The sequence below is a fragment of the Mauremys reevesii genome, linkage group 5, assembly GCF_016161935.1.
Source record: "Mauremys reevesii isolate NIE-2019 linkage group 5, ASM1616193v1, whole genome shotgun sequence".
Classification (NCBI taxonomy): Eukaryota; Metazoa; Chordata; order Testudines; family Geoemydidae; genus Mauremys; species Mauremys reevesii.
In genome coordinates this window covers 60334921-60354719 of record NC_052627.1, presented here as the reverse complement: position 1 = coordinate 60354719, position 19799 = coordinate 60334921, and the positions used below count along the sequence as shown (strand labels likewise).

The window sequence follows — 19799 nt, the reverse complement described above, 5'->3', positions numbered from 1 at the left end:
AGCCACTTCCCCCAATCAGGCAGGGTTTTACCTTGCCCAGCCCCAACCCTCTTCAGGGCTTTTCCAACCCCTTCCAGGCTGGAGCGGGTGGTCACCCCGCTACATCCCCCAAGAAAGCTTTTATTTTCCTGACAGTTATTAAACTAGTTCTTTATTAACTGTTTTTTGGAATGTTGTGTTATGGTTGCTGTCAAGAAAATAACTTCAATAAAACAGATGCATTTTGAATACAGAAGAAATGATAAACCTGGAACCTAAATTTGATTTTTCAAAGATTATAAAAGAGCAAAAATAGGCAATGAGAAGATGAACTAGAAGTGAGATAAAGGGCCATCCTCCTCCTCCACCTCTGCAACTATGCTCTTGATGTTAGATACAGGATCCCATCTTCTACATGCTATCTTCTGTCAAGGAATCGCCTCATGTTTGCTTGTTCTGCACATTTTTACTATCTAATTTCTCTACCATAGTAACTGCTCTGTCACACGTAAGAGCCAAAGCTGTACTTAAGCCTCACTGCCGATAGGTTAAAACATATTCTGAATAGGTCAGTGGAGATGAGCATTGACCTACATAGTATCAAGTAATGGGGTCAGCTGCCAGATTTGAAGGTGAATTTGGGTAATGAACTATACATACCATTTTTGCCATCTGCCTACTGTCTGAGTTGGGTGTCAGTTCTTGTCAGTAGATCAGTCCAAGAATTCTCTACAGAAATACTGCCTGGGTTAAAGCCACCACGGCAGTCAATTTCATGTGAAAGATTGCTACTAAATAGTCATTGATCTTACTCTTCTCATGGTTATTTGCTTGTTCTAAACTTACTTTTTAGTTCTGTGAGCAAAGAGAAAAAAATAGCAAGCTAATTGAATAATTGAGTATACTTGTAAACACAATACAATATGTTGGTTCAGTTAGATTAGCTCAATTTCTGTCTTTGTTTTTTCAGTGGATGACTAGTGATAAACAAATACTTAGCTATCGATAGCTGAAAGCATAAATGGTAATAATTGTGGGCCAGGGACCAAGATTTGGTAGGGGCATTGATACTATAGTGTTTCTTCTTTTTTTGCTAGTTTGTTTAAAAAAAAAGACATTCATTTTTCAAGAGAAAGAGGTTGCTAGTTCCAAAAACATGGCAGTTTGCAGCTGTAGACAGTGACCAAAGGACTCAGGCTACATAGCCATGCGGGTGAGAGAGGCCCTCTTGCTGTCCTGTGCAGCTGTACCAGCCTTGCCCAGACTGTGGCTCTCGTGGGGATGAGAAAGGTGGAGAGCAGGGGTTGCACACCTGACATCCCCCAGCATGTGGGCAAAGCTATGGCTCTGATTCATCATTCCCTCCCAATGCATCAGCCAGAAGGGGTGCAAAGAGGGAGTCAGTGCTCTATGTTGAAAAGGGCTGTAGCAAAATACTTTCTCCTAGAGCAAGGGTACTCCCTGGACCACACCGTCCCTTACTCTTGGCTGACTTTAATACATCATTCTAGTCTAAGATTTTTAATCTGATTTCTTGAAGAGCCCATGGAGAATTAGGATGACTGTCCAAAGCAGTCAGCAAGAGAAATATATAGAAATTCATTAACAAATCAGTGTATTTCTGCCATACACAATGTGCTTTTGGCTGGTGGCCTGCTTTTGAAATCTACCTCCATAGTATTCTCTTGGCAGATTTGGTGTCCAAAATGAATGGAACACAGAATTATGGTGAGGAATAAGACCCAAAGAATACCTTAAAGAGAATAATTATGTAGGGCCCTATTCTCCCTTGTTGAGTAGTACTTTACTCCACAGTAATTCCACTGAACCAGAGAGACTACCTGTGGAGTAAGGTGCTGCTCAACAGGAGTAAGAACAGCAGTTTCAGGCCCATAATGAATGCTATGTAATTGTCACAAGAGTGGCCTGTCCCGAAGGGCTAGATTCTGCCTATCCCTTATGTGGGTTCACATTGTGGGGGAGGAAATAAGAAGCTACACCCTAACTTATGGGCCTGTGTAAAGACCTGATAGAATTACAGTGCCAGCACAGAGGGCAGCACAGGGACTTCTTGCTAATTAGTCCCCTTCAGCAGGGAGAGAGGAAGGACGTAAAGGGACAGAGAGCAGGTAGGGCCATGATTTTGCTCAGTATCAACCATCACACTTATGCTGCATCTCTTAAATCTCTTTTCACTCTCCCCAGGTACAGGGAACTCTGAAGAAAAATACCATCATCGCTCTTTACTGCCCCTGAAACAGAGCTGTACCTAAAAGGCACAATCTAGTCCCAAATTAGGTTCTGTAATGTTCCCCATTAATGTGTGCTCATATGCTGAAAAATCGTTCTATAGAAATGATATCATGAAGATCCATATTTATTTTGTTCTTCTACATTTACATGTAGAAATATGACTTCTCTAGCTGCCAGCCCTCCAGATTGCATCTAAGATGTGACAGTGAAGTGGCTTTCTTTCTGGGCTGTGTATTGTTACTAACAATAGTTTCTACAGTCTGGATTTCTGTCTTCAATTACAGTTGTGCAAACCCATTAAAGAGAATAGGTTTGTATAGGCATAAGTGGGGTCAGAATTTAGCACTGCAACTGGAACTTGTGATCTTTTGATCACTTGTGAGCCAGAATAGAATCAAGCTCACTGACCTGTACCTATGTTAACTCTGCTGAGCTAACAGGAGCAAAAGGTAGTAAAATGTATTAGAAGCAGAAGATATGAGTTTCCATACACACTGGGAGCCAATCTGTAAGTAAGAAGGTGCCATTTCTACATAATAATGTCTCAAAGTAGAACCACACTTTTATCTGTGTGGTCCCTGCTGGGAACTTCCGTTGCAATAAAACATTTCCTCCAGAGGAGTTGTCTAACCACTGCTCCATTCGCTTTCCATCATAAGCCTTTCTTCTTGGAACTGTTTTTCATAGTGGAAGGATATATTCTGTAAAATAGCAACAAAATGTGTTCCCTTTAAAAAAAAATTACAACTGAAGCCATGAGTTCTAAACAACAAATGCCTGTAGTAGTAATAATTAGCTGCTGTATTTTCTTAATGACAGAAAAGGAGAGAGTGGAAAAATATAGAACAACGTTCCACCCTGTGACAAAGTGGAAAAGGGTTAAAAAGCTACGCTTGAGGCAGAGCAGGAGACACAAGGTATTTGTGTCATGTAACTGTCGGGTTGATATGAACAGGTCATTAAAGGACTGGCTAAAACCCACCCATATCAATGGAGAATCCCAAAAGGACTGAACAGTTCACATCTAACAACAGGAAACTCTGGCAGGCAGAATATGTGACTGCAGCATGTGTCTGCAGGAGGACAATGGACCGAGACATGCCAGGAGACTAGGGTAAGAACTGGCCTTTGGAGAAAGACAGGAGCTCATCTAAGACTGAAGGACAAAGGGAAGGAGAAAGAAGCCAAGATGGTTCTGTCAGCACCATGACTCAAGGGAGCCCTGGGTTGGCCAGTTTGAACTATGTCTTAATCTTTGCTTCTCTGTGCTTCCAGTTAAGTAATAAACCCTACTCTGTTTCGAAAAGGCTGCCTGGTATCATTACAACTACTTGCAGAAATGCATCAAATCCTGAAGATAGCAAAAAGTTATTGAACTGGAGTCCCGTCTCCATTGGACTCACTGTGTAAAACGAGTGCTGGAGCCCAGAGGCTCAATCCTGGAAAAGTGGCCAATTGGCCTACCCTAAAGGAAGAGTGTAACCCCTTAGAAGTCTGGCACACTGAAGGGGTTTACACAAAGGACTGTTTAAAAGCTGGGGCTTAGCACAGCTCCTGTGATCTATGACATCCATAATTAAGTAAATGTCAGTTCATTACTATAGCTGTCTAACCTCAGAGCTAGTGTTCAATTTTATAAGAGCAGAGAGAAAGAGAAAAACATATATAACCAAACCTAGGGCTATAGTAAGAACTGCCCTTATGTTCATTAACAGATTCATCAGATTATCTAGTCTGACTGCCTGTATGATCCAGGCCATAGAACTTCATCATGATGGAAACATATCTTTCAAAAAGGCATCCACTCTTGATTTGAAAACTTCAGGAGATGGAGAATTCACCACCTGCCTTGATACATCCTTCTATGTGCTACCCAGATCTTTGGTCCAGGTGGATAGAAGTAAGTGAACACTGTATACCAGTTTACTTCTCCTTCCCCTGGAACAGGTGAGGGAGGGGAGGAGACTAGGGAATGGGCAGAACCTGGAGTTCATCTCTATCTTCTGGCCAGTACAGCTGAGTTGGCATGAGGTGTGCTATCATTTGCTGCTGGTATAGAGCAGCAGAGGAGAAATTCTGATTCTGAGGCATTTCTCTCACAAAATCCTTTCAGTGCTCCTGGAGTGGAGCAACTTGCATACCACTCTTTGCTCAGGGATATACTAATGTCACAATTTATTCCTTAGAGAACAGAAATTTCAAAATTTAACACTTTCTCCAGAACCTTTTCATTCTTCATTTACATCTAACTGTATTGAAAATGAAATAGACTTTTAAACTATTCATTGGCTTATTCCACACAAAAGTACCCAGTAGTGAGTTGGTCATAATTGTAAAATATATACACTTGATCATTCCATGTGAGCTGACAGTGACAATGTTAGAAAAATTTAAAATTCATATTTATACATTTAACCTCTGTGGAAAAAAAAAAGACCTTTTCTTTCAAGCTACAGTTGTTCAAATTACTTCAGGAAATGCCAAAAGTTTTATGTCCCTGAAATAACATTTTGCTGAGCTGTCTCACTGATTGTAAAATACAGTCATGGTCAGAAGGCAAAAAAGAAGTCAAAAGAGAAGAAGGCTGCTTCTTAGAAATGACATGTGGTAATGGGTTAGAAACTGAGCAACAACAGATTCTGAATTCATCTGTATCTTTGCTGAATTGTGCTGTGGTTTGTCACCCTGGAATAAGTGTCTTCTGTTACTAGTAGAAAACATTCTTCCTTAATTATGAGCATTCTTTAGAATATATTTTAATTATGTCAAGATACAGTTTGTTGTTATAATGTACTGACAGTATAATTGGAAAGTTTACTAAATGTAAATTTGAATATTTATAGCAATTTTAGGTATTTTCCATCCTTCTACTTAAGAATGCATTGTTCCAAATTAGTGATTCCGTTTGATGCTTCTTTTCAAGCAAATATGTCATATTTAATCTTCCTAAAGTGGTGGGACTTTAATATAATTTCCACTCCATTTGATGAAGAGCACCGCCAGATCGAGATAGTGTCAATCTTGAACTCCTGATATCTTTCCTAATATATCTGTCTTGTGAGTCAGAAAATTATGAAGACAGTGCTTATCTTAAAATCTATTTTACTGAATTGCCAGAGGTCTTATTGCCTCCACTTGTTTCCACAAAGGGCCCTGGGATATGGACATCTTCCTAGTAGATGTCTATTCATATGTAGAACTCTGTCCATATTTACTCTGCTTCATTGGTTGAGTCATTTGAGGAACTTTATACACTTACTACTACTCTGGCATTTTAGCATACTTTTCCTTAATAAACTCATATTTAATCTCAATGAACAATGTCCTCAAAATCTTAAATTTGACTATCAGTTTTCTTGTTCAAAATTGTACTTATTTAAGGACAGACAGGCAAAAATGGGTTTCCTTCTACCTATTGATCAATCATTCTCAAAACGTGAGAGGAAAAAGGAGGACAAGTAGTCATGAATAAAAATAGCACACTCTTGCTTCCTTCTAAGAATCTCAAAGTGACAGAGTGATGGAGAAGAGAGAAAAATCAAAGTGCAGTTACATATAGAAACTGGAGCAAGTGCTACCAAATCAGTGTCCATGTAGCAGAAGTGAGACTGCCTTATCAAACTGAGGTAAATATAATGGTCATGTTGGTGGAAAAAGAAGAAAGAGATTAAAAACACAAAGAAGAAGGAGGAGGACAAAAGGGACAAGAGGAAGGCAAAGAGAAAGAGAGTTAGATTGGAGGGAAATAATTTTTAACCAAGTCATTTATCATTTATCAAATAATACATAGACTAAAGATAGGAATTTGTTTTTGGTTCTGTTGATGTGCATTCATTGTAGGGAGACATCTTTAAACAGCATAATCTGGATATTGATATATGCTAGGTTTATAGGTTTCCCTCATGCCTGTGATCATCTCCTGCTCCTAATGTAGACTTTTAAATTAACTGTGACCAAAGAAAAATAGGTAAGATATTGAGGTAATGTAGAATTCCCACAAAAAGGGGATAAGGGAAGAAACTCTAAAATGTCCCAAAATAAATAAATAAAATTGGCCAACTATAATTTAAACAGCCAGTGTCAAAGCAGGATACCATGGGCATCTGATATCTCCCATCCTTCATTCAGTTATGTGTGGAAATAAATTATCAGATGACTTGGGAGGAATTCTGTTGCTTGACTAAAAAAGGGCTGAATCTCATTTACACTAAGACCCCTTTATGCTGCCTGAGAAATGTAAAGGGCCTTAAATGTAAATGAGAATCAGAATTGAACTGAAATAGACTTGTGACTTTTTCTGAGTTTCATGAATACCGCTAGCACCAATAATTAAGGCAGAATATGAACAAAAAATATGATATATAACACTTGATATATACATTTAAAACATTTTTAAATTAAAACCAGCTATCCATATCAACAGCACTGAAGCATTCTAAAACATAATTACTGTGCCATTATTCCATGTCTTAGATGGTTAAAGCCACTTGAAATTTGGCCTTATGCCTCACAATGTACCTGCATGCAATTTATGATACAGCAAACATGTCCTGATGTACTTTCTTGCTCTGTTATACTATGCTATATAGTGCACTTCCCTAGATCTTTTGGTATTTCCATTCACTTCATGTACACTAAAGACCTCTGTGCACGTTAAGGGCTAATCAGTTTATTTTTGTTGTTGCTTCTTAATTCAGAAATCCTGACTGTACTTGTAAAGGACAAGTGGCCAATATTAAATATGGAAGAATTAATAGTATTGATTTTGGAGAATCACTCTAGTTCTGTATGAACATCTTAGAGAGAATTATGTCTAAACATAACCGTTATTACTGAGATTCTAAACTCTTGACTCAAACAAAGTTCCCTTTAAAGTCAAGAGGAGTTTTGGCTGTGTAAGGAGGGAGAATGGAGTCCAAAAGAACACTGTATGCCCATGCTACTGCCTTTTACATTGGAATTGGTGCTAAAGTTAAAGGTTGTTTCTGTAGTTCTATGTAGACTATATGAGAATTAACAAAGGCATCATACATGTAATAACGACTTAGTCAAGCAGTCAGAATAAAATATATTTAGGGATATTGATCCCATTCATCTGAGTTAAGTGCTGAAAATGCATTTGTTTTAAGGAATGCTGCTCCCAAAGACAGCTGCTATGGACAAGGCATTGCATTGCCCTTTCAAAGAGTCAGAAATTATAGCAGTTATTTCTTTTGCTTTAAGCAAAACAGTAAATTGATAACATTTTGCCAGTTCAGCAGATCTCATAAACTGCTAGTTAAGGATGCCTTGCCCTTAAGCTATGATCAGCCAGTGAGTGATTGCTGTCATGATGTCCACCATAGGTCCCACAGACTTGTGTTTTGTGGCTTTAGCTTTTATTTGCTTGGGTGTATTCCTTGGGAAGTTTTGTGAATAGTGTTATTGTTGCCATTCTGAAGTGGAATGCACTTTCCTGTTAGTGAAGTGGAATTAATCTCTTACCATTAGTAAAGTTATATTTTTCCTAATTCACTTCCAGAGTTCTTAATGTTATTATTTGTCAAACTCTGGTCTCCTTGATACTGCTGTAAGTTCAGAGTTACTCCACTGAAATCACTGCAGTTGTGTTGGATTTACACCCGAGTAACTGAGAGTTGAATTTGGCACGGTTACTTCAAATGCATCTACATTGCTATTTATGAAATCACAATAAGGGAATATGTAACACTTAGTCTGCCTCCTGCCATATTTAAGTTCCATCCTTCTCCCAGTTTTGGGGTGAACTCTGAGACCGTTTTACATTTTGCTAAAACTTGGTGTAGGATTCCATGAACTCAGTGTCTTCATTATTCATTTTTTCTGTATTTTCAGGAATTATTTACTTGATATCAACTCTCAGTCATTTGGATCATACCATGATGTTTTTGACTGTTTCTGCACGGGATGGTGGTGGCCTTACCGCTGCTGTTAATGCATCTGTCACAGTAAACATCCTCCAGGCCACTTTGGCACCAGCTATATTTGAGAGGTCACGGTATACCTTTTCTGTTCCTGAAGATGTACCTGAAGGCAGCCCTGTTGGAACTGTACAAGCAAGGGAGCCTTTAAGTAAGTTGTCCACTTAGAGTGCATTCAGACAGTTTGCAAAATGTTCTAATTGTAACTGGTACAGAAACATATGAAAATGATCTCTCTTTTTTAACTCATTATTTTTTTAATATGTCAAACATGCTTGTAGGCTGGTGGACTCAATCATCCGCCACACCCAGATCAGTTCTTAGTCCTTGCCTCAGTGATCTGTGTATTGTCCAACACACGGAAAAGGAAATGTTGAATGAGAATGCAAAGTAATAGTCCTGTTTCTAACATAGTCTGTGGGACCCTTTGGCATTTTAGTAGTCAGGGCTCCACCCAGCATAGGTGAGTTTGCAGAGCCTCTCACCCCCTCGTAGTCCTCCCCTGTAGTTACAAGAATGCTTTCCCAGTTCTTTCCTGGAGGTTCCCTCTGAGAAATGAGACCCTCATCTATATCCCTGCGTGGTAATCATCAGACCCAGTCAGCTGATGCTGGCCAGTTGGGTCAGATGATTCCTAGCACCTGCCTGCTGGGCTTCTCTCCAGAACAGGGATAACTGGGCTGTAAAAAGAACAGTTCACCATTACAATACTATATACAAGAAGTATGCTTAAATTTACAACTGGATCCCCTTTAGAACATAGATTCCCAAACTGTGATCCATGGAGCACTTCTTGGTGGTCTGTGGTGAGCTGGTAGGTCACATGGTGTACTGCTTCCACCTTATTATTTCAAGTTGTTAAATAGCACTAAAAGACAGTTAAATGCATTAAATACTTTTGTAATATTGCTTTTCCTTGTAAGCAATTACTGTAGTTACAGCCTGGATGTTGTTGTATCACAGGTGGGTACAATCATGCATGTGCAGGGAGGTGTCCATGTGGGAATCTTTGTTAACGTTTGGTCCACACTGAAGAAGTTAGAAAATCCTTGTATTAGTACAATAGTACGGTGCAACTCTTTGAGGGAATCTAGACAACTTGCTGCCTCAAAAAATGTTTTCCCAAATTAAATGGAGAAATCCTGGTGATCTTATAATGTTTTTCTAAATCAATTTTATTCATTTATTTTCTTAGGCCTGGTCTACACTAGGACTTTAATTCGAATTTAGCAGCGTTAATTCGAATTAACCGTGCACCCATCCACACCAGGAAGCCATTTAATTCGACATAGAGGGCTCTTTAGTTCGAATTCTGTACTCCTCCCCGACGAGGGGAGTAGCGCTAAATTCGACATGGCTATGTCGAATTAGGCTAGGTGTGGATGCAAATCGAACTTAGTAGCTCCGGGAGCTGACCCACAGTGCACCACTCTGTTGACGCTCTGGACAACAGTCCGATCTTCGATGTTCTGACCAGCCACACAGGAAAAGCCCTGGGAAAATTTGAATTCTTTTTCCTGACTGGACAGTTTGAATCTCATTTCGTGGTTGGACATCGGGGCGAGCTCAAGCAGCACCGGCAGCAATGCAGAGCTCTCCAGCAGAGGAGTTCATGTAATCTCTGAATAGAAAGAGGGACCCAGCATAGACTGACCAGGAAGTCTTGGATCTGATCGGTGTGTGGGGCGAGGAGTCTGTGCTTTTGGAGCTGCGCTCCAAAAAACGGAATGCAAAGACCTACGAGAAGGTCTCCAAAGACATGAGAGACAGAGGATACAGGCGGGATGCAACGCAGCGGCGCGTGAAAATCAAGGACCCCAGACAAGGCTACCAAAAAATCAAAGCGGCAAACGGACGCTACGGAGCCTGCCACCACTGCCCCACCAGTGACCATGGACTCTGACGATGGGACAGTGTCAACGGACAGTTCCTTGGCGATTTTCACGGACGGGGAAGATGAGGAAGGGTTTGTGGAGGACGAGGCAGGCGACAGCACTTACAACGCTGGTTTCCCCGACAGCCAGGATCTCTTCATCACCGTCACAGAGATCCCCTACCAACCCTCCCCGGCCATTAACCCGGACCCTGAATCAGGGGAAGGAGCAGTCGGTAAGTGCTTTAAACATGTAAACTTTTATTCTTAATATAACAGGAATCTGAAGTATGTGAAAAGGAGGTCTCTATATATATGGGGATAGAACAGAAATCCTCCTGGGAGATCTCCATGAAGCTCTCCTGGAGGTAATCGAAAAGCCTCCGCAGGAGGTTCCTGGGGAGAGCTGCCTTATTGGGTGCTCTGTGGTAGCACACTTTTCCGTGCCAGGCTTTCATGAGGTACTCAGGGAGCATTGCCTCCCTGAGCACGGCTGCATAGGGCCCTGGTTTGTGCCGGCTTTCACGCAGCATGCGCTCTCTATCTCCTTCAGTGACCGTCCTCAGGGTGATCTTGCTCGGAGAGTCCTGCATCTAATTAGGGGAATTACTGTAATGTTACGCCTGGTCCCGGCATCTAGTACACATACGGTGACAGTGACAAAAGGCAAAACATGCTCCATGGTTGCCACGCTATGGCGTATGCCAGGGCAATCCAGGGAAAATGGGCTCAAAATGATTGTCTGGCGTTGCTTTCCCGGAGGAAGGAATGACTGACTACATTTACCCAGAACCACCCGTGACAATGAAATTTGCACCATCAGGCACTGGGATCTCAACCCAGAAGTGCAAGGGTCGGGGGACACTGCGATGGGGTAGAACAGGGGCAGAGTTTATGTTTTCAGGATTGCCTGCTGCAGGAGTGCGGACGAGATAGGTGCTGTGCATGGTGTTGTTCACAGACACAGACTAGACTGTGTTCATTGTTCGCAAAAATGTATCTTTGCAAGGAATTCACTCCCTTTCTCCCATAACACAGCTTCAACTGTCTCCAGACCTGCCACAGCATCCCCCTCACAGAGGCTGGCAAAGATTAGGCGGCGAAAGAAAAAGACACGGGACGAGATGATCGCTGAAGTTATGGGGTGCTCCCAAGCCGAGGCGGACCAGCAGAGCCAGTGGAGGGAGACCCTCTCTCTGGACCAGCGCTCACACAATGAACGGGAGGAGAGGTGACGTGAGGAAGACAAACAGGCGACTCAAACGCTGCTTGGACTAATGAGGGAACAAACGGACACGCTCCGGCGCCTTGTGGATGTTCTGCAGGACCGCAGCCAGGAGGACAGAGCCCCCCCGCAGTGTATCTGCAACCGCCCTCCCCCGCCACAAAGTCCCATACCTCCCGTCACCCAAAGTAACCAGAAGGAGTGGGGCCAGGGGCCGTGAAAACTGTCACTGCACCCCAGCAGAGTGCTCAAGTACCCAAAAGCTCTCATACCCTAATTTTTGAGAATTCCTTCCCTTCCTGACTCACCCAGGCCCCAATCCCAGTTTCATCCCCTGACTGTCTGGTTAATTATTAAAAATACTTTGCTGTTAATTACTGTTTCCGTCATGCTTTTTTACACAACGCTGTGTTTGAAGGGGTGGGTGGGTGGGTGGGGAAGGGGGTAGGGTATTGCATAGGACAGTCACCTTTAGCAGGGTACAGAGACGGGGGCAGGATCAGCAGCAGGTCACACACACAGTGCAGTCAGTAGGCACCCTGGTCGGTATGGGAGGTGGTTTGCAGGTTCTGTGTGGGTGGGGGGGTACGTGACTTTGTAGCGGGGGTGGGGGGTTACAGATCTCATGCAACGGTCCCTGTCCTGGACCACAGAGCCACGCAGCAGAGGAATCTGTATCCATCCTCCCCCGCCGCAAGGCCACATAGCCCCCGCACACAGAGTCCCAAAAAGGAGGGATGGCAGGCTCTGTTGAAACAACCAGTCCAGCACTGCGGACCGCTCTGGGAGCAGGAGCCTGTCATTCCTCGAGTTTAGAGGCGGTCTTTACATCACCACACACCCTACCCAGCACAGTCTGCGTCCCAGTTTCAACCCTTTAACGCAAAGTCATCAATAAAGAAACCTTTGTAAAGTCACAGTGGAACATGTGTTTTATTTTTAAACGTGTGTTGGAAGTGGGGGAAGCGGGGTGGATGGGGTATGTAACTGCAGATGCTAGTCAACAGTAACTTGGTAAAGAAACGGGCAGGTTCAGCTTCTCTGTAAAGAAACTGAACAGTCACAGGTCACGCTGCTCGCTGGTACTTGAAGAGTTCCTTGTCGCTGTGCAAGGCGCCTGCACAGAGCTTCACGAGCCAGGGCATTAGCGGGTAGGCTGGGTCCCCGAGGATCACTATAGGCATCTGCACATCCCCAAGAGTTATTTTGTGGTCCGGGAAGAAACTACTTTCCTGCAGGTGTCTAAACAGACCAGAGTTCCTGAAAACACGCCCGTCATGAACCTTGCCCGGCCACCCGACGTTGATGTTGGTAAAACGTCCCCCATGGTCCACCAGTGCTCGCAGCACCATTGAAAAGTAGCCCGATTTCTCAGCAGCTGACTGTGGAAGAGGTGGACGATAAGGTGCGAGGAGTTGACAACGGCCATAACTGCAGCGGGCTCCATGCTCGCAGTGCTGTGGCACCCGCGCTGTCACTGAGCAGAAAAGTGCACGAACAGATTGCCCGCAGGCGCTTTCGCGGAGGGAGGGAGGGAGGGCGTGATTGACGGTTCAATGATCACAGTTACCCAAAACCACCCTCGACACATTTTTTCCCCCAGCATGCATTGGGGGGAAATCCCAGAATTCCAATGGGCAGCGGGGAGTGCAGGAACTGTGGGATAGCTTCCCACAGTGCACCGCTTCCAAATTCGACGCTGGCCCCGTTACTGTGGACTCACACAGTCGAATTAGTGTATTTAGTGTGGATACACAAATTCGACTTCATAAGGTCGATTCCACAAATTCAACTTAAGTTGATTCAAAATAGTCTCGTAGTGTAGACATACCCTTAGAGGAAAAGGCTCAGATCCTGCTACATTCTTTATAGCTGCAGAAGACCCTAACTGGGCACCTCTGGTGTGGCTCTTCTGCAGAACATTGTGGAGGCAGGATTTGGGAATCTCACAAAAGGAATCCAAATGCCATGTTGGTGATGGAGTTCTACATATAAGGAAGCAGGGGCAAGGGCTTTGTATATATTTGTGAGTACATCAATCCACTGCCTTTCTCCCCCATGGAAGGACAGTGCATTGGCCGCAGGTGTCCTGTCAGGATTACAGTAGTGCCCAAGGAGTGGCTCTGCTAATGTACTGTGGTCCTGTGGAAAAGGATGGGAAAGAATATTACACTGCAGTGGAATATTTAACGATCTTGGACATAGCAAAAGTGCATTCAGAGAAAAACTCAATGAAATGTAATTCTTTTAATGTATTGCCATGTTTTTCAGTTCTGGCTATATTGAATCTTATCTTATAGTGATATTGTTCTGTTAAAAATGACATAATTATTGGAGGTTTTCACTATATTTTATATAATGGGAAGAAAATGAGTAAGCAATGACATTTTCTCTATAAAGGTTTATCATACCACGGAGGTGAAAATCAAGCATCTCATAAATGGACAAAATAGATGTAGTCAGATGCAGCCTGTATAGTATTCATTTTATTGAAGGGCTCCAGGGACATGAGCAAGGAAACATAAAGAGCTCAGGAAAGAACAACATCTGTAAAGGGGATTACATTTTTTCAGCTGATTCTAACAACATTGCAGCATATTCTTCACAGATGTTCTATAGTGTATTGTGTTAAGCACTCACATTATCAGTTGCTTATTTTTTTACATTGGTTTTTTTTGTTCCCACTTGTAGATACTTTCGAAGTGATCTCTTACACAATTTCCTCTGGTGATCCTTACGGAAGATTCTCTATTGACCCTCAGTTTGGTATCATTCTCACCAAAAAGCAGCTGGACCATGAAACTCAGTCTCTCATTATCCTTACTGTCCAGTCACAGTTGGGCAGCTCCCCTATCTACAGTAGCACACAGGTCAATATATCTGTGATTGATGTCAATGACAATCCTCCAGTATTTCTTACAGAATCTGATAAGATAACTATATCTTATAGTACAGTGCCTGGCACAGCTCTGTACATTGCTCATGCAGAAGATAAAGACAGTGGGTTAAATGGGGTAATCAAATATAGTATTGCAAACAGGCAGTCAAATGCATTTACCATTGATCCAAGCCTTGGGGTGGTATATCTCACCAGGACTCTGTTCACAGATAAGCAGCATGAATACGCTCTCCACATAACAGCTGAAGATCACGGAACTCCTCCACTGAGTTCTCTGCTAATGCTGACAGTTATTGTTGAAGAGCAAAAGATGGGCACCACCTTGACTTTTGAAAACTTGGTGTATCAAGTGGAAGTCAGTGAGACTTCTTCACTGGATGCCAAAATTCTGCAAGTACAAGCCCACACACAAGTTCCACAGCACACTGCCTCACAGATGGTGTACTCCCTGGAGCCTAGCACAGATTCTGCTGCATTTGGAATTGACCCTGTCACTGGCTGGATTTACCTCCGGAAGTATCTGAACTATGAATCTACACAGATGTACAATTTTAGAGCCTTTGTCAGCAGCCCAGAGGACAGCTCAGGGCAAAATGCGAGTACATCAGTAATTGTTAATGTCCGGGATGAAAATGACAATTCCCCAATGTTCATGCGTGATCTTTATTTTTTTGAAATTGAGGAAAGTCCAGTTCCCCGAGGTGTGGTTGGTACCATCACAGCAGTTGACAGAGACTCAGGAAGAAATGGACAGCTTTCCTATTTCCTTTTGTCAGATGGAAAGTTTTTCAAGATTAATTCCAACACAGGTAGCATGTTATGAGTTGTAATCTCCCTATTATTTCTTTTAGAAAGAAGTCTTCCTCTAAAAGAATTAATGTAATGTGTGAAGTCCAGGAACTGTCATGTCTCTCTTGGGTGGGAATATGCATAATTCAGAGCCTCAAAAAGTTGGGATGGAATAATCAGTGAAGAATAGGATAACCTAGAGGGTTTGTTTTTTCACTCTCAACTCAGTCATGCCTTTTCTTTGCTTACTCACTCATGAGTTTGTGTTTGATCGTAGAAAATTTGGAAGTATTAAATAATAGCTTCAGTAAATCATATGAAAAATTCCTAATTGTCTAGTGGTCAAGTAAGGTTGAAAAGAAATGATCAGCAATAAACAAGAATGAAAGGAATAGTGACATTTTAAAGGGAGCACATTTGTGAAAATCTTGAATAGTTATAGTTTAAAACCGTTCATTGAATATATCAGTAGTGTTGCAAAAAGAAAATGGTCTCAGAAAAGTTATGCACTGTAAAATGAATCCCAGAATGCTCTTACTGATAACCATTATCTCCAGTATGTTTTAGCAGTGTAGAATAAAATACTGAAAGTCATGCAGAAGGGAAGCCTTTAAGAAACATGGATACTGTGAATATGCTGACTAGCAAGAGATTGCTTTTGCAACGCAGATCTGCAATGTGAGATTCCACCACATAAAAAGGTGTATACCCAGGGGTCGAAGGGCCCTTCTAGATACTTTGGAAATGTGACATCTCAAAATAAAACTACTGTTTCAAAGTATCAGAGAGGTAGCCGTGTTAGTCTGGTTCTGTAAAAGCAGCAAAGAATCCTGTGGCACCTTATAGACTAACAGACGTTTTGCAGCATGAGCTTTCGTGGGTGAATGCCCACTTCGTCGGATGCAACGAAGTGGGCATTCACCCATTCACCCACGAAGCTCATGCTGCAAATCATTCACCCACGACGAAGTGGGCATTCACCCACGAAAGCTCATGCTGCAAAACGTCTGTTAGTCTATAAGGTGCCACAGGATTCTTTGCTGCTGTTTCAAAGTAAAATCTTGTATAATAAGCTTATAAAAGTTTAAAGGTAAACAGAGACAGGGAGACAAGTAACATAGAAGGTCTTAAAATGTATAATATAACTCCATCTATCAGAAAAACAGGAGGACACTCAAAATCCTCAGATAAATGTGAGTGCAGTTGAGCAGCTGTCCGGAAGCTTGTATTAAATTTGACCACTGGGATCTCAAGCCTCAGAGTATGGTGAAGATTAGGTTTGCTGGTCATCAGAGAGAGTCTGTGTTGAGTTTCCTAACCCCGAAGCACAGCGAAGATAAGGTCAGCAGTTAAAGTCTGCACTTGAGGTTCTCCAATCTGGAATACAATGAAGAGAGGGCCAGATTTCTCCTTTAAAATAGCCAGCCTGCACAGTTGGCTGATGTTGTTTTATTGTGCGAGTTTGTGGGATCCAGAGTGCAGTGAAGAGTGTAGTATGACCCAGGGGTATTTAAGTAAACTTTGATTAACTAGGTGTTTCAGTGGAATGAAGTTTAGTAAACTGGGATAGTACTCTATATACTGTAGTAGGCATATCAAATGATGCAAGCGGTTAGTTTAAACTCTGCAGTGTGTATTTCTATGAATTTTATACAGTCTATTAAGATTTCACTAATACTGTGAATACACTAATACAGTGCCTTTATTTATTTATTTATTTTGGTCCAACAGGTGAAATTATAAACTGGGTTGCATTAGACCACGAGCAACAAACTCACCACCAGTTGATCGTACTAGTAACTGACCACGGTGACCCCCGGCGTAATGCCACAATAACTGCATATATCTTAGTTGCTGACCTCAATGATAATCAGCCTTACTTCCCTCAGATTCCATCTGGAAAAGAAGTAACCCTCAAGGTTTGTAGAGCCTGTTTCAGTGACTTTCTAATCTGGTCAATCATAGTAGTACACGATTTGTTTCGAGCACCATCTTGTGGCAATAAGCTTGAATTGTAAATGAGACTTCCTTCCAAAGCTCAGTTCACACACCACAGAGTGTTGTATTTAATGAAATTCATGTGCTCTGAATGCTACATGAACATTATTAAATCAAGTGTATTCTCTCAGTAAGACATGTCTTTTATTTCATGTGAAAGTTACATTGCCTGTTTCCCCTAGTATGACCTAAATGAACAGCGTATTCAGATTCAATTAAAAGTCTGACATTTTACGGTCAGTATCAAATAAACAACTTTTTAAAGAAAATTACTTCTAATGTATTGGTTGCTTTTTTATTATGGTATTAAATATCATAGGACAAAAATTGCCCATATTATACATGAATGCCTTACCCAATGTGAATGTATGAACAGTTGGAATTGAACTGTTTCAGGACTATTAGGAGGTGACGATTATACTGGTATTTTCTTTAAATTTGCATCTTATGTTTTACTTATGACCTCAGAAACAGGAGATATTAATGATTTCTGTAGAGAAAAGACATATGGACAAATGAACTTTATTGGAGATTTGCTAGAAATGTATTAATTTAGCAGTATCTCTGAAATGTAGTTTATTTGCATTGACTGTAGCCATTTCTAGAATGGAAAGTGCTCCTAGTATATAAGTACTGAAATTAACTGTTTTGTGGTGTATGAATTCAATTATGATGCATCAATATCCTTTATAATATGTAAAGTGCTCTTGTAAACATATTGTTTGATGGCAGGTTTTGGAAGGACAGCCAGAAGGTACACTTGTCACCACTGTGTTTGCAAAGGACCTTGATTTTGGAAACAATGGTGTAGTGTTATATTCAATATTGTCAGGTAAGAATGTATAATTGTTGTGCCCAATAGAAAGTGTATTAAAATAAAGATAGGGTCTAAAGGAACCACTAAACATAGAAAGTCTGGTTTCTGTTTACACTGAGGCTCAATTACATAACTCTGGCAGTGAAAAGGGGCTTTGAAGTCAGACTAGGTTTACAGTCACTTTTGAGCTCCCTTTACACTGCCGTAGTAGAGGCCTCAGTGTAAGTAGTAATCAGGGTACCATATGACAAATAGGTCATACCAAAATATTTGTGGAGGCATGAGCAGCTAGCTTTCTTCCCATCACCCTCTGCCTCTTCACAGGGGTTTACTTGCTCCTGTGGCAAGTCACAGAATCTTCAGTTAAAAACAGCAGCTTCCCCAAGATTAGGACCATAATCATCCAATAGCACATACAGTACAGTGTTTGTCATTATGAGCAACTGTTTAACATCTCAATGGAAAAATGATCTCTCCTTTCCATGATCAACTGAAAATTTTCCTGCTATAGGAACAGTTCACGACAATCTGAGACAGGAATCATAAGAACATAAGAACAGCCATACTGGGTCAGACTAAAGGTCCATCTAGCCCAGTATGCTGTCTTCCGACAACGGTCAATGCCAGGTGCCCCAGATGGAATTAATAGAACAGGTATCATCAAATGATCCATCCCCTGCCACGCATTCCCAGATTCTGGCAAACAGAGGCTAGGGACACTAGCCCTGCCCATCTTGACTAATAGCCATTGATGGACCTATCCTCCATGAATTCATCTAGTTATTTTTTGAATTCTGTTATAGACTTGGCCTTCACAACATCCTCTGGCAAAGAGTTCCACAGACCGACTGTGCATTGTGTGAAAAAATATTTCCTTTTGTTTGTTTTAAACCTGTTGCCTATTAATTTCATTTGGTGACCCCTTGGGTGGTAAAAGGGGAGCTGCGCACTCCCCACACCCTCAGTTCCTTCCTGCCGCCAGTGAAGGTGCTTCGGAACTGCTGTGCTTCAGCTCTCCTCTGTAGCTTTCCCTGTTTGGACTGTCGTTTAGTTTGTAGATAGTTAGTATCTGTAGTTTAAAAACAAAAATTATATAGAGTAGAAGAACCGCGCCCGAGGCTTTAAGTTGTGTGACACTTGTAAACAGCCTATGCCAATAAGTGACCTGCCCACTAGCTGCTTACGCTGTCTTGGGGAAACCTACGTCAGCGACCGCTGCAAAATTTGCAGATCGTTTAAGCTCTGGACTAAGAAGGAGCAGGACATACAGCTCTGAGCCATATTGATGGAGTCGGCCCTGACCCCGACACCGCTATGCCACTCTGAGTCAGCACCGAGCACCAGTGCGTGGCGACCCAGAGGTGCCTTCCACCAGCTGGCACCGCTCCCCATCCGCGGGATACTCTAAGAAGACAACGAAGAGATCTTCTCCATCAAGGCACCAGAGCAAGGCTGGGGGCGAGACTAGACCTGTACTGAGAAGCTCTCGATCCCCCTCGGCCTTCTGGACTCCGACTCAAGTAGAGCGGAGTAGCCCAGCCCACTCCAAGCTGACCTCCCTGGATGCCAGTGGCCACATATGGGTGCTTTCCACGCTGGAGGCCCTGCAGGCGGCTTGAGACATAATGTCTCTCCCAGTATTGGCTGCACCGACCCCAGCGGCTCCCAGGTCCACAGGCAAGCAGGCGGGTAAGTGCCAGGATGGGACACCCAGGGACGACTTACCAGTCTGCACCAGGGATCCGCCCAACCTACCCTTCTCCAACTGTCTCTGTACTTTCCTCCCGGAGTGGTTGCTACTGACCTCAGACTGATGGGTCCTCAACACCATCTCCTGGGGCTATACCCTCCAATTAGTCTTTACCCCACCTAACCACCCTCCCTCCCTGTCCCTCTTCAGAGACCCCTCTCACGAGAGCCTACTCGATCAAGAGGTGAGGTGAGGTGGCTCCTTCACCTGGGAGCGGTGGAGGTGGTCCCTGTTGAGTTCAGATACCAAGGATACTACTCCTGCTATTTCCTTATCC

At 42.5% G+C, this 19799-nt stretch overlaps 1 protein-coding gene across 1 annotated transcript in view; it reads left to right on the top strand.

The window, feature by feature from the left end:
• The window catches only part of DCHS2 (dachsous cadherin-related 2), a 255889-nt gene that overhangs the window by 145516 nt on the left and 90574 nt on the right, over positions 1-19799 (top strand). The window contains exons 4-7 of the mRNA XM_039540929.1: positions 8086-8322; positions 13961-14977; positions 16689-16876; positions 17688-17787. Coding sequence (XP_039396863.1) covers positions 8086-8322; positions 13961-14977; positions 16689-16876; positions 17688-17787 — 1542 coding nt within the window. The remainder of the gene's footprint in view (positions 1-8085; positions 8323-13960; positions 14978-16688; positions 16877-17687; positions 17788-19799) is intronic.